Here is a 12,500-nt window from a genome sequence, read left to right as displayed (position 1 = left end):
TGAGGCTAAAGGGTACACTTACCATTACACCTCAGTCCAGCAGATGGTGGAGGTAATGCACTCCGTTTGCAAACTGCCAAAAAAAAAAAGCTTACAGAAAAAGAAGGGTTCTGGCCTGTTCTTCTTCAGTGAGTTTTTTTTGGCAGTTTGCAAAAGGAGTGCATTACCACCATCTGCTGGACTGAGGTGTAATGGCAAGTGTACGCTTCAGTAACGGAAAAACCAGCAAGGTTGGCGCCTGCGCCTACACTTTTGACCCGTGTATTGCTTGGTGCGTCCGCTCCCAAAAAGTAGTGATCACTTAAGCTAATGAAAAAAGGAGGCGCACACAAGGCTTGTGTGGAAAAATGTGTATTGTAGCCGAAAAGTTACAAAAGAAGTCAGAGGCTAAAACTGGAGCAACAGACGTTTCGGACGTGTCAGTTCAGGAGCTCCCCAGTTCACCATTAAGAGGACCTGGGTAGTTCCCATTACCTAATAATAAATAAATAGATACACTTCTAGAGATCACAATGTGCAGATATACATATGAGAAATAACATGACATTTTTTATAAAGCATTTGAATGATTATAAAACATTAAGAGGTTATAGAAAGCAAGAAAGAGCCAGTTCTTCATTCATCCCCAAAGGATAGACCGTTTTCAATGTAAAAATCCAGAAGCACTCTCTCTGGAGTAATCTTTTTTCCATATCCCCTCCCCCACGTGCAGGTGTGACACAGGATGGCCCGCTTCATTGAAATGCCGTGCCACTGGCGACTTCTCCTCCTTGCGCCTAATGGCACTGTTGTGTTCGATGATGCGTGTCTTCACTTGTCTGTTCGTCTTTCCCACATATTGTTTTTTACATGGGCATGTGATTAGATAGACAACATTTCGGGGGGAGCAGGTCGTAAATTGCTTCAGTTTGTATGTTTTGTTGGTAACAGAACCAATGACGGTATTTTTCTTAACTGAGTTATTGTGGCAAGCGGCGCATGAACGACACGGGTGGAAGCCTGTGGCCCTGCTTAATCGCTCGACGCCGCTGCCTGTGGCCCTGCTTAATCGCTCGACACCGCTGCCTGTGGCCCTGCTTAATCGCTTGACGCCGCTGCCTGTGGCCCTGCTTAATCGCTCGACGCCGCTGCCTGTGGCCCTGCTTAATCGCTCGACACCGCTGCCTGTGGCCCTGCTTAATCGCTCGACGCCGCTGCCTGTGGCCCTGCTTAATCGCTCGACACCGCTGCGTGCATTAAAGTTGTCAGCCTTGACCAAGAAGTCTCTGATGTTCCTAGCCCTGTGATGGGCAAAAAGGGGCGGGTCTGGGAAAAGGGCACGGCATGTGTCATCACTGCTAAGAACGTGCCAGTGTTTTTTGACAGCGTCCTTGATCAAAAGAAGTGGTACAGACGATGGAGGAGCGCTTGTCTCTTTTTGGGGGGGTTGAGGTGCGGTGCACCTTATCTAGAGCTACGTTCAGGCATGTACTGTGATATCCTCTCAAACTAAACTGTTTGTACATCCTGGTTATTTCCAAATTGAAATCTGATGTGTTGAGCAGGGCTCTACAGTGCGCCCATTTCACTCGCACATGCGAGTAAAAATGATGGCGTGCGAGTGAAAAAAAATATTTAGGCGCACTGGTGCGAATGAGTTCTAACCATGTCAATGTTTGTCTACAAAATACACAGCAACATCGAGAAACATTACTGGTGCAAACTATAGAGATTCTGAGAATGCAGTGAGAGAAGGAAAGGTAACCTAACATGCCTTTTAGCCCAGTTGACGTATTGGCTGTAATATGCAAAATATAGCTGTAGCGAACAGGCACAAAAGTAGCCTCCCGTAATACTCCCATTTTATTCAAAGGTAGAACGCTACTGACAACTCCAGGCTTCCACGTATGCTTGTTTGTTTACACCGAATACAAGCTGAAGTGCAAAACGAAAGTAGGCCTTGCCTTGCCCCCATCAATGCAGATATTTCAAATAAAAAATAAAATGATAAAAAAAAAATATATCCTTGATAGCCTATGTTGGGTTTTGTGGAAGAGAAAATGGACTGTTTTAGTAGTAGTATTAGGCAGTATGTAGTCAGATTGGTCACCATGGGCATATTTGGATTAGCTACAGATGGATTCACAAATAAATAAATTAGCCTACATTTGGCAGGATACTTGATATACAGGCTAAATGCAAATATGGCAATGTATTATATTATTTTACATTAACAAAATGTAGGAAAATAGAACAGACTGAAAATAAAGTAGGCACTGATCTTTAAAATCCTGTTTCCTGTAGCCTAAATGTTGTCAGTCATTCTTAATATTCGCAATTGGTGCACTGGCATGTTTAACTGTTAGCTGCAGTGTAATGTTAGATTATGTGTAAGTTAATTACAGAACTGACTGTGCGCCCAAATTTTTGTCTGTGCTCCTAAATTTTTTAACTTGGGCGCACAAGTGCTCCTGGAAAAAAATGTTAGTGTAGAGCCCTGTTGGTGCATATGCGCTTAGCTCTGAGGAACTGCGTGTAGGGTAAGCCACGTTTCAAGGCAGGTGGGTGCGCACTGGTGGCGTGTAAGATGCTGTTCTTATCGGTTGGTTTCGTGTAGAGCGTCGTCCATATATTGCGCCCTTCAAGGTGTACAACAGTATCCAGGAAAGACACAGACTTTTTATCAATGACTACATTGAGTTTGATGGAGTGTACCATGTTGTTGAGATACGTTACAAAGTCATTAAAGGTTTCCAAAGGGCCCTTAAACAGGCAAAACACGTCATCCACAAATCTCTTCCATAACACAATGTTTTCAAAAAAGGGATTGTTGTTCCAAATGTATCTCTCCTCCAAGTAGCCCATAAAAAGACATGCATAATCTGGGGAAAATTTCGTTCCTTGCGTTTGTAAGTAAAACTGATTCTCAAACAGAAAAAAGTTAATGGACCTTATCAACCAAAAACTGCGTGGGGGTTGTGAATCAGTTCGTTGATTCAGGAAGTGCTCGATGGAAATAATGCCCTTATCATGCAGGATGTTCGTATATAGTAAAACTACATCCATGGTGATCAAGAACATGTTTTCAGTGTCAATTAATTTGGGCATTGGAAAGCTGTTCGATGAAGTCATTGTTGTCGCGTAGATATGAGGGGAGTTTTACGACCAGTGGTCTTAAAATGCGGTCAACATATAATGATAGAGGCTCCATGAGGCTCCAACGGCCAAAAGGCACCAACACTAGGCCGCACCGACGAGACATTTTCACAAACTATATAGACAACTTTGTGAATTGCATCCACTAGGGCTGGGATAAACAATTATTTTTTAAACGATTAATCTTGCGATTATTTTTTCGATGCATCGATTAATCTAACGATTAATCTTCGATTTCAATTCGATTCGATTCGATTATCGATTATCTCCCCATTAATTGACTAATAGCAACTTATACATGTTGATTTACATATCTGAATGAAAAAAAAACATGAATTCCTTAACATTGGAATATATGTTTATTGCTCTTGAGATTCCAAAATAAAAGACTATACAAGTGCAAAGTAATGCATTCTTAGTCAGAGGTAGCATTCAGTTCAGTTCAGTAGTGTATAGGTCTAATTGAGTGCCTGTAACTTTAACTCATTGAATGCCAAGCTGTTTTCGGAAGCTTTGTCCTAGAGTGCCAGCAATCTAGACCATTGTTGATAATTTTTGTACAGCCACAGCATATTCTATGTTATAGCTATGAACACATACAATGGCTCGTTTAAAAGGTGAGACTTTAAGCTCTCAGTGGGTGCAAACCGTGTATTTCTACATGCCTCTGTTCCTGAGAAATCCCAAGCTAAACAGTGGGTAGTTTTCATCAAAATCGCTGTTTTTTTTCTAGAAATGGAGATATATCGTCTTTCATGAAATATGAAGTGTTGCTTGTAAACTTTCCGGGAAGTGATCAGCGAGACCTGGCGAGACTGCCACCTAGTGATAGACCCACGAAAATGGCCTGGTTTTGACCTGACGTGCATGCGTCACTGATTCGACCCAAAGCGGCAACAGAGTTATGATAAAATGTCCAGATAAAATGTCCAGATTGTGCATTTTCATGAGTTTTCGATCGTCATATATATTCATTTGCATTCATCACAGAGTTCCCAAAATCACATATAAGGCGTGTTAGAGTGTCTAGTTTCGTAATTAAAAAAAAAAAGCTAAAAACGTAATATTACGTTTTTGGCACTCAACGCATGGGAAGGAAAAGGCACTCAATGAGTTAAGACGACGTTTGTGACGGAATCCTTGCAATTAACATTAACACAGTTAAAACGCTGCTGATGTGTGGATGCAATTCATAACGTAGTTAGTTCAAATAATGGTTCATATTTCTCCTTGGGACAAGCACTTTTGAGTCTTGGAACATTTTTCCGGGATTTTTCAAACATTCAGTGTCAGAGTCAATAAAATGAGCCCTGCATGAATAACGAAATTGACAAACAGCTGTAAGCATGCTGAACTCAACATCCAAACAGTATTCTAACGTTAGCTTTGAGATACTGCTTGATTACATAACTTTGCTAAGGTCTCATCACAACATAGTACATTAAGGAGACCAAACTAAGTAGAGTTAACTTTAATGCAGCAGTTTTGAACAAATTAGCGCAGCATGGTCACGATGCTAAGCGGATTTATTAGCAATTTAGCCCGCCGTGTTCTATGCAATGCTTCTATGTGACAACAACAATCCTTCAACAATCGTGAATATTTTGTTAAATGCACATGCAGAGGGGCAGCGGGCTCTTACAAGAGAGAGCGGGGCGGGGCAAGGAAAGTCTGCGTGTGTGAAAAGCACAGCTCAATGATTTCGTGGCCCCCAGCCACAGATTAGTACAACTTATGGGAAACACTGAAGGTGTAAAATTAAAAATATTTAGTGGCACACATTATGCTTAACGAATCGACGCGCACATTATGCTTAACGAATCGACGCGCATATTTTGCGTCAACGTATTTTTTGTCCCAGCCCTAGCGTCCGCACATCAGCAGCCTCGTAACTGATCAGCAGCCTCGTAACTGATCAGCAGCCTCGTAACTGATCAGCAGCCTCGTAACTGATCAGCAGCCTCGTAACTGCTACAATTGCAAAGGTTCTCTCACCAACGTCTTAAAGTGACAGGCACCCAGCCCTAGCGTCCACACATCAGCAGCCTCGTAACTGCTACAACTGCAAAGGTTCTCTCACCAACGTCTTAAAGTGACAGGCACCCAGCCCTAGCGTCCACACATCAGCAGCCTCGTAACTGCTACAATTGCAAAGGTTCTCTCACCAACGTCTTAAAGTGACAGGCACCCAGCCCTAGCATCCACACATCAGCAGCCTCGTAACTGCTACAATTGCAAAGGTTCTCTCACCAACGTCTTAAAGTGACAGGCACCCAGCCCTAGCATCCACACATCAGCAGCCTCGTAACTGCTACAATTGCAAAGGTTCTCTCACCAACGTCTTAAAGTGACAGGCACCCAGCCCTAGCGTCCACACATCAGCAGCCTCGTAACTGATCAGCAGCCTCGTAACTGATCAGCAGCCTCGTAACTGCTACAATTGCAAAGGTTCTCTCACCAACGTCTTAAAGTGACAGGCACCCAGCCCTAGCGTCCACACATCAGCAGCCTCGTAACTGCTACAACTGCAAAGGTTCTCTCACCAACGTCTTAAAGTGACAGGCACCCAGCCCTAGCGTCCACACATCAGCAGCCTCGTAACTGCTACAACTGCAAAGGTTCTCTCACCAACGTCTTAAAGTGACAGGCACCCAGCCCTAGCGTCCACACATCAGCAGCCTCGTAACTGCTACAACTGCAAAGGCTCTCTCACGAACGTCTTAAAGTGACAGGCACCCAGCCCTAGCGTCCACACATCAGCAGCCTCGTAACTGCTACAATTGCAAAGGCTCTCTCACGAACGTCTTAAAGTGACAGGCACCCAGCCCTAGCGTCCACACATCAGCAGCCTCGTAACTGCTACAATTGCAAAGGCTCTCTCACGAACGTCTTAAAGTGACAGGCACCCAGCCCTAGCGTCCACACATCAGCAGCCTCGTAACTGCTACAATTGCAAAGGCTCTCTCACGAACGTCTTAAAGTGACAGGCACCCAGCCCTAGCGTCCACACATCAGCAGCCTCGTAACTGCTACAATTGCAAAGGCTCTCTCACGAACGTCTTAAAGTGACAGGCACCCAGCCCTAGCGTCCACACATCAGCAGCCTCGTAACTGCTACAATTGCAAAGGCTCTCTCACGAACGTCTTAAAGTGACAGGCACCCAGCCCTAGCGTCCACACATCAGCAGCCTCGTAACTGCTACAATTGCAAAGGCTCTCTCACGAACGTCTTAAAGTGACAGGCACCCAGCCCTAGCGTCCACACATCAGCAGCCTCGTAACTGCTACAATTGCAAAGGCTCTCTCACGAACGTCTTAAAGTGACAGGCACCCAGCCCTAGCGTCCACACATCAGCAGCCTCGTAACTGCTACAATTGCAAAGGCTCTCTCACGAACGTCTTAAAGTGACAGGCACCCAGCCCTAGCGTCCACACATCAGCAGCCTCGTAACTGCTACAATTGCAAAGGCTCTCTCACGAACGTCTTAAAGTGACAGGCACCCAGCCCTAGCGTCCACACATCAGCAGCCTCGTAACTGCTACAACTGCAAAGGCTCTCTCACGAACGTCTTAAAGTGACAGGCACCCAGCCCTAGCGTCCACACATCAGCAGCCTCGTAACTGCTACAATTGCAAAGGCTCTCTCACGAACGTCTTAAAGTGACAGGCACCCAGCCCTAGCGTCCACACATCAGCAGCCTCGTAACTGCTACAATTGCAAAGGCTCTCTCACGAACGTCTTAAAGTGACAGGCACCCAGCCCTAGCGTCCACACATCAGCAGCCTCGTAACTGCTACAATTGCAAAGGTTCTCTCACGAACGTCTTAAAGTGACAGGCACCCAGCCCTAGCGTCCACACATCAGCAGCCTCGTAACTGCTACAATTGCAAAGGCTCTCTCACGAACGTTTTAAAGTGACAGGCACCCAGCCCTAGCGTCCACACATCAGCAGCCTCGTAACTGCTACAATTGCAAAGGTTCTCTCACGAACGTCTTAAAGTGACAGGCACCCAGCCCTAGCGTCCACACATCAGCAGCCTCGTAACTGCTACAATTGCAAAGGCTCTCTCACGAACGTCTTAAAGTGACAGGCACCCAGCCCTAGCGTCCACACATCAGCAGCCTCGTAACTGCTACAATTGCAAAGGCTCTCTCACGAACGTCTTAAAGTGACAGGCACCCAGCCCTAGCGTCCACACATCAGCAGCCTCGTAACTGCTACAATTGCAAAGGCTCTCTCACGAACGTCTTAAAGTGACAGGCACCCAGCCCTAGCGTCCACACATCAGCAGCCTCGTAACTGCTACAACTGCAAAGGTTCTCTCACGAACGTCTTAAAGTGACAGGCACCCAGCCCTAGCGTCCACACATCAGCAGCCTCGTAACTGCTACAATTGCAAAGGCTCTCTCACGAACGTCTTAAAGTGACAGGCACCCAGCCCTAGCGTCCACACATCAGCAGCCTCGTAACTGCTACAATTGCAAAGGCTCTCTCACGAACGTCTTAAAGTGACAGGCACCCAGCCCTAGCGTCCACACATCAGCAGCCTCGTAACTGCTACAATTGCAAAGGCTCTCTCACGAACGTCTTAAAGTGACACTCAAGGCACTCAATTAGACCTATACACTACCAAGACAATCTTAACCCCCCCCCCCCCGCCACAAATTCAATCTAATTCTGTGGGAAACACTGAACAGTATGTGTTATTATGTGAATATTGTGAGAACATTTGGGGGCAGCCGTGGCCTACTGGTTAGCACTTCGGACTTGTAACTGGAGGGTTGCCGGTTCGAACCCTGACCAGTAGGCACGGCTGAAGTGCCCTTGAGCAAGGCACCTAACCCCTCACTGCTCCCCGAGCGCCGCTGTTGTTGCAGGCAGCTCACTGCGCCAGGATTAGTGTGTGCTTCACCTCACTGTGTGTACACTGTGTGTTTCACTAATTCACGGATTGGGATAAATGTAGAGACCAAATTTCCCCTCACGGGTGTGACAGAGTGCAGCGCATCTGTCACGGACAAAGGCAGTTTTTTCCGCTGCAGCACGTACAATGACGTTTGTTGGAATGAATACGAGATGTGTCTGGTTGTAACATTGATTGGGGACATATGAAGTTGTGTGTGTGTTTAAGACCTGCTGTGTGTCAAAAAGCAAAGGTAATTCCACATGGGAACATGTTTATGTGAGTGTATGTACGGGAAATGAGACGCAATATGCGTCGGGCCGACTGTAGCATATTCTATCTGTACGGTAATGTAAGCGATAAGCGCGTCAATGCTTACTAGCCGATAGAGAGAAATGTTAGGTCTGTATGTGGAGATATGTATTAACATGCTTACCTGTTGCCTGCTTGTAGTGTCTTCCGGGTGTGGGAAGCAAACTGAGGTGCGGGGCACTTTTGTGCATTCTTTTTGCGCTTTGAAGTGTGAAGCGCTCATTGGAGCAGGGGTGTTTAGACTGTTTATATTTGTTTCCTTAATGAGGTTTTGTTGGGCATGATAGTAAGTGCACATGAATGTTTCTTAGTAATGTTTATTGCCTGGATGTTGTGTTGTCCAAAATATGGTGTGTATGCGTTAATTGATTTATATCGTTACATGGTTGAGACCTGTGTGTTAAATGGGGGCTGTTTAGCTCAGACGAGAGATTCCTCTGTAGCGAGAGGTCATGCCAAAAGACCTTAGAGGTAGGCCTAGTTATGCGTGGGCATCGTCCCTTTGTTTATTTCTTATTTTGACTAAGTGCTTTGTTTGTTTGTTTGTCATCATTGTTTTGTTTTTGTATTAACCTGCCGGCAGCCTAACAAAAAATAATAATAAAAGAAAAGCCTTTTGACTACAACGCAGCATTTGTACATCCTTCAGTCTGACCCACCATCCGCTCGGGCGCACTCCTTTACAACGGGATCAGAAGAGTATATATAATTATACTTATACTAACATATACTCACTCATATACTCATAATGTGTTATTATGGTGTGTGTGTGTGGACATATACTCATGATGTGGTATTATGGTGTGTGTGTGTGTGTGTGGACATATGCTCATGATGTGGTATTATGGTGTGTGTGTGTGGACATATACTCATGATGTGTTATTATGGTGTGTGTGTGGACATATACTCATGATGTGTTATTATGGTGTGTGTGTGTGTGGACATATACTCATGATGTGTTATTATGGTCTGTGTGTGTGTGTATTATGGTGTGTGTGTGTGTGTGGACATATACTCATAATGTGTTATTATGGTGTGTGTGTGGACATATACTCATGATGTCTTATTATGGTGTGAGTGTGTGTGTGTGTGGACATATACTCATGATGTGTTATTATGGTGTGTGTGTGTGGACAATCTGGACATATACTCATGGTGTGTTATTATGGTGTGTGTGTGTGTGTGTGTGTGTGTGTGTGTGTGTGGACATGATGTGTTATTATGGTGTGTGTGTGTGTGTGTGTGTGGACATATACTCATGATGTGTTATTATGGTGTGTGTGTGTGTGTGTGTGTGTGTGTGTGTGTGTGGACATATACTCATGATGTGTTATTATGGTGTGTGTGTGTGTGTGTGTATGTGTGTGTGTGTGGACATAATACTCATGATGTTATTATGGTGTGTGTGTGTGTGTGTGGACATATACTCATGATGTTATTATGTGAATGGTGTGTGACATTGTTGCTTACTGCTGTGTTCCTCCAGATAAACATGAAACCAAAATGAAGGGGGTGATCTACTTCCAGGCCATAGAGGAGGTCTACTATGATCACCTGAAGAATGCACACAAGGTACTGGGGCCGATGCTCAATCTTACTTGTTAGACTGTATATAGTTACACAATCACACACACACACACACACACACACACACCTTTTTGTCTGCCTTCCACTCCACAAAAAATATTTTACTTATTTTTACTTACAAAATACACTCCTCTCTATCTCTCTCTCTCCCTCCCTCTGTCCATCTCTCTCTCCATCTCTCCCTCCCTCCCTCCCTTTCTCTCCCTTTCTCCATCTCTCCCTATCCCCATCTCTCTCCCTCCCTCTCTCCATCTCTCTCTCTCTCCTTCCCTCTTTCTATCTCTCTCTCTCCCTCCCTCTCTCTCTCTCTCCCTCCCTCTCTCCATCTCTCTCTCCCTCCCTCCCTCTCTCTCTCCATCACACAGAGTCCCAACCCCTCGTTGACGTTCAGTGTGAAGACTCAGGACCGCGTGTACTACATGGTGGCCCCGTCTGCTGAGGCCATGCGCATCTGGATGGACGTCATCGTCACGGGAGCAGAAGGACACACACACTTCCTGGTGTGACCTCACACACCCCACTGCAAGCACATGACCAAACAGAGGACCAATGCCTGACCAAAAGAGTATTTCTGTGTGTGTGTGTGTATGTGTGTGTGTGTGTGTTTGAGTGGGTGAGGGTGGCACGGTGGTGTAGTTAGCATACCAGTATGTCTTATCTGAATGTCCAGTGTTTCCCATACATGGACTTATTTGTGGCGGCCCACCACAATATCAACATTGACCACCACACAATGATGTTCCAGGTTGTACTAAATTGTGCTTAAAGAAGCCCTATGCAGGTCTGGTTATTCCTATTATTTCTGGGTTTTCGCCTGATTTGGGCTCGCATTTTTTACGACATAGCTCCCCCTGCAGCTTCGGTAGCAAGACTGCTACGCTAACCCCCCTACGCTAGCGAGCTAGCCATCAAGAAACCAAGCTAAACACATACAGGGCTCACAATAAAACATTTGAGCAAACACATTGTTCAAGAGACTATCAAGCCACATTACAAAAACGAAGTTCACCCAAGGGTAGGCTACTTACAATTTCAAGTCGGGGTCCGTTTTGCAGTCTTCTTAGAAACTACAATCTGACTACATTTTCGAGGCGAGAATGGATACTTCCGCTGACTTACATCCGGATGTATTCGGTCCGCGACCAGAAAGTTGCATATTCGTTTTTTCCGCGGAGAAGCACTAGGGGGAGACGAAGCACCCACCAAACGACCCAGAAAGTGTTGTAGAACCATCAGAACGACTCTCAACCTGCATAATTAAGGTAATTTTTGCTAAAATTGTTGCATAGGGCTTCTTTAAATCTGGTTAGCATCATAACCAGCTTTGCTAATTTGTTAAAAACTGTTGTATACAAGTTAATTCTGCAAACCAACCACCACAAATGGAATTCAATTCTCTGGGAAACACTGGAATATATCCACGGATAAGGCCAGGCGCTAACCAGCTAGCTTCTCAAATGAATGCAAGTGAATGACATGCAATAAGCCAGACCTCCAAAGGGCTCCCTTCACAGTTGAGTTCTGCTGCAGGTGTACTCCTGTCCAGAGGGGGCACTGTGAATGACATGCAATAAGACAGACCTCCAAAGAGCTACCTTCCCTTCAGAGTTCTGCTGCAGGTGTACTCCTGTCCAGAGGGGGCACTGTGGTGCCCCTGCGGTTGGCCCATGCTTGCATACAGGCTCTGTGAAGTGCCTTGAGACATTGCTGTTGTTATAGGTGCTAAAACACAATACTGAAATGAATTGTATTAATATGGATATTGTGTTGCGTCTTTGGGTTGTTTGGGTACATGTAAGTGATATCATCAGCATGTTAACACGACAGGAACATTGTACCAATATGGCCTTATGCATGTGAGATGTGTGATGATGCCTGATGTGTGTGAGATAGTTTATTTGCCCTCTGACGTGTACCGGAGGCCTGGTGTCTGTGTGGTGAAATCACTCTCTCCTTTGTGGCTATGCTGCCTTTCTCTTTGAAAGAGAAATGGACAGAGTGAATATTTACACAGCACAACAAGCTATTATTTTATCCATGTGTGTGTGCTTGTGGTGGTACATTTTCTTATACCATCTGTGTATGTGCCTTATCAAAGTTCAGAAACAAGGCCATATAAGGTCATGACCTACAGACCACAAAGGCCCCCCACCATATAGAAATGTCTGCGTTGCCGGGGATGGTTGCCATGTAAAGAAAGCACCCTGTGCCTTAGCTGTTGTTCAACTGAAATGTGGTGAAAATTATGTTCCAAATGTTATAGTCTTTGTTCTTTGCATGATGTTTATACTTCAGACGAGTTTCTGACACAGAGATGCCTCCCAGATGTTTGGCCTTATTTTGTCACTGGCTGTGATACCAAGGTTGGCCACCAGAGGGGAGTAATGGTACAGTACATCATGCTCTAATTTGCACGGTCAGGGCACAGAGGCTGTGGAATGTGAAAGCATTCATGCTTTTAAACACAGACTGCTTTAACCAGAATCACATTGCATTTTATTGTAACCATTTATGAAATTCTTCAAAATTCTAAAATTCTTCAAAAGTCTAAATGTGTCTAA

General features: G+C 45.0%; 1 protein-coding gene across 5 annotated transcripts in view; it reads left to right on the top strand.

Moving 5' to 3' along the window:
- phldb2a (pleckstrin homology-like domain, family B, member 2a) overlaps window positions 1–11,188 on the top strand; it is a 63,717-nt gene extending 52,529 nt beyond the window's left edge. For all 5 annotated transcript variants that reach the window (XM_042093049.1, XM_042093045.1, XM_042093047.1 and 2 more), the window contains 2 exons: window positions 9,839–9,924; window positions 10,305–11,188. In XM_042093049.1, coding sequence (XP_041948983.1) covers window positions 9,839–9,924; window positions 10,305–10,445 — 227 coding nt within the window. In that variant the 3' untranslated portion in view covers window positions 10,446–11,188. The remainder of the gene's footprint in view (window positions 1–9,838; window positions 9,925–10,304) is intronic.
- Window positions 11,189–12,500: the final 1,312 nt, after the last annotated feature.

This window comes from Alosa sapidissima, chromosome 5, assembly GCF_018492685.1.
Source record: "Alosa sapidissima isolate fAloSap1 chromosome 5, fAloSap1.pri, whole genome shotgun sequence".
Lineage (NCBI taxonomy): Eukaryota > Metazoa > Chordata > Actinopteri > Clupeiformes > Clupeidae > Alosa > Alosa sapidissima.
This window is presented reverse-complemented; position numbering and strand designations above follow the sequence as displayed.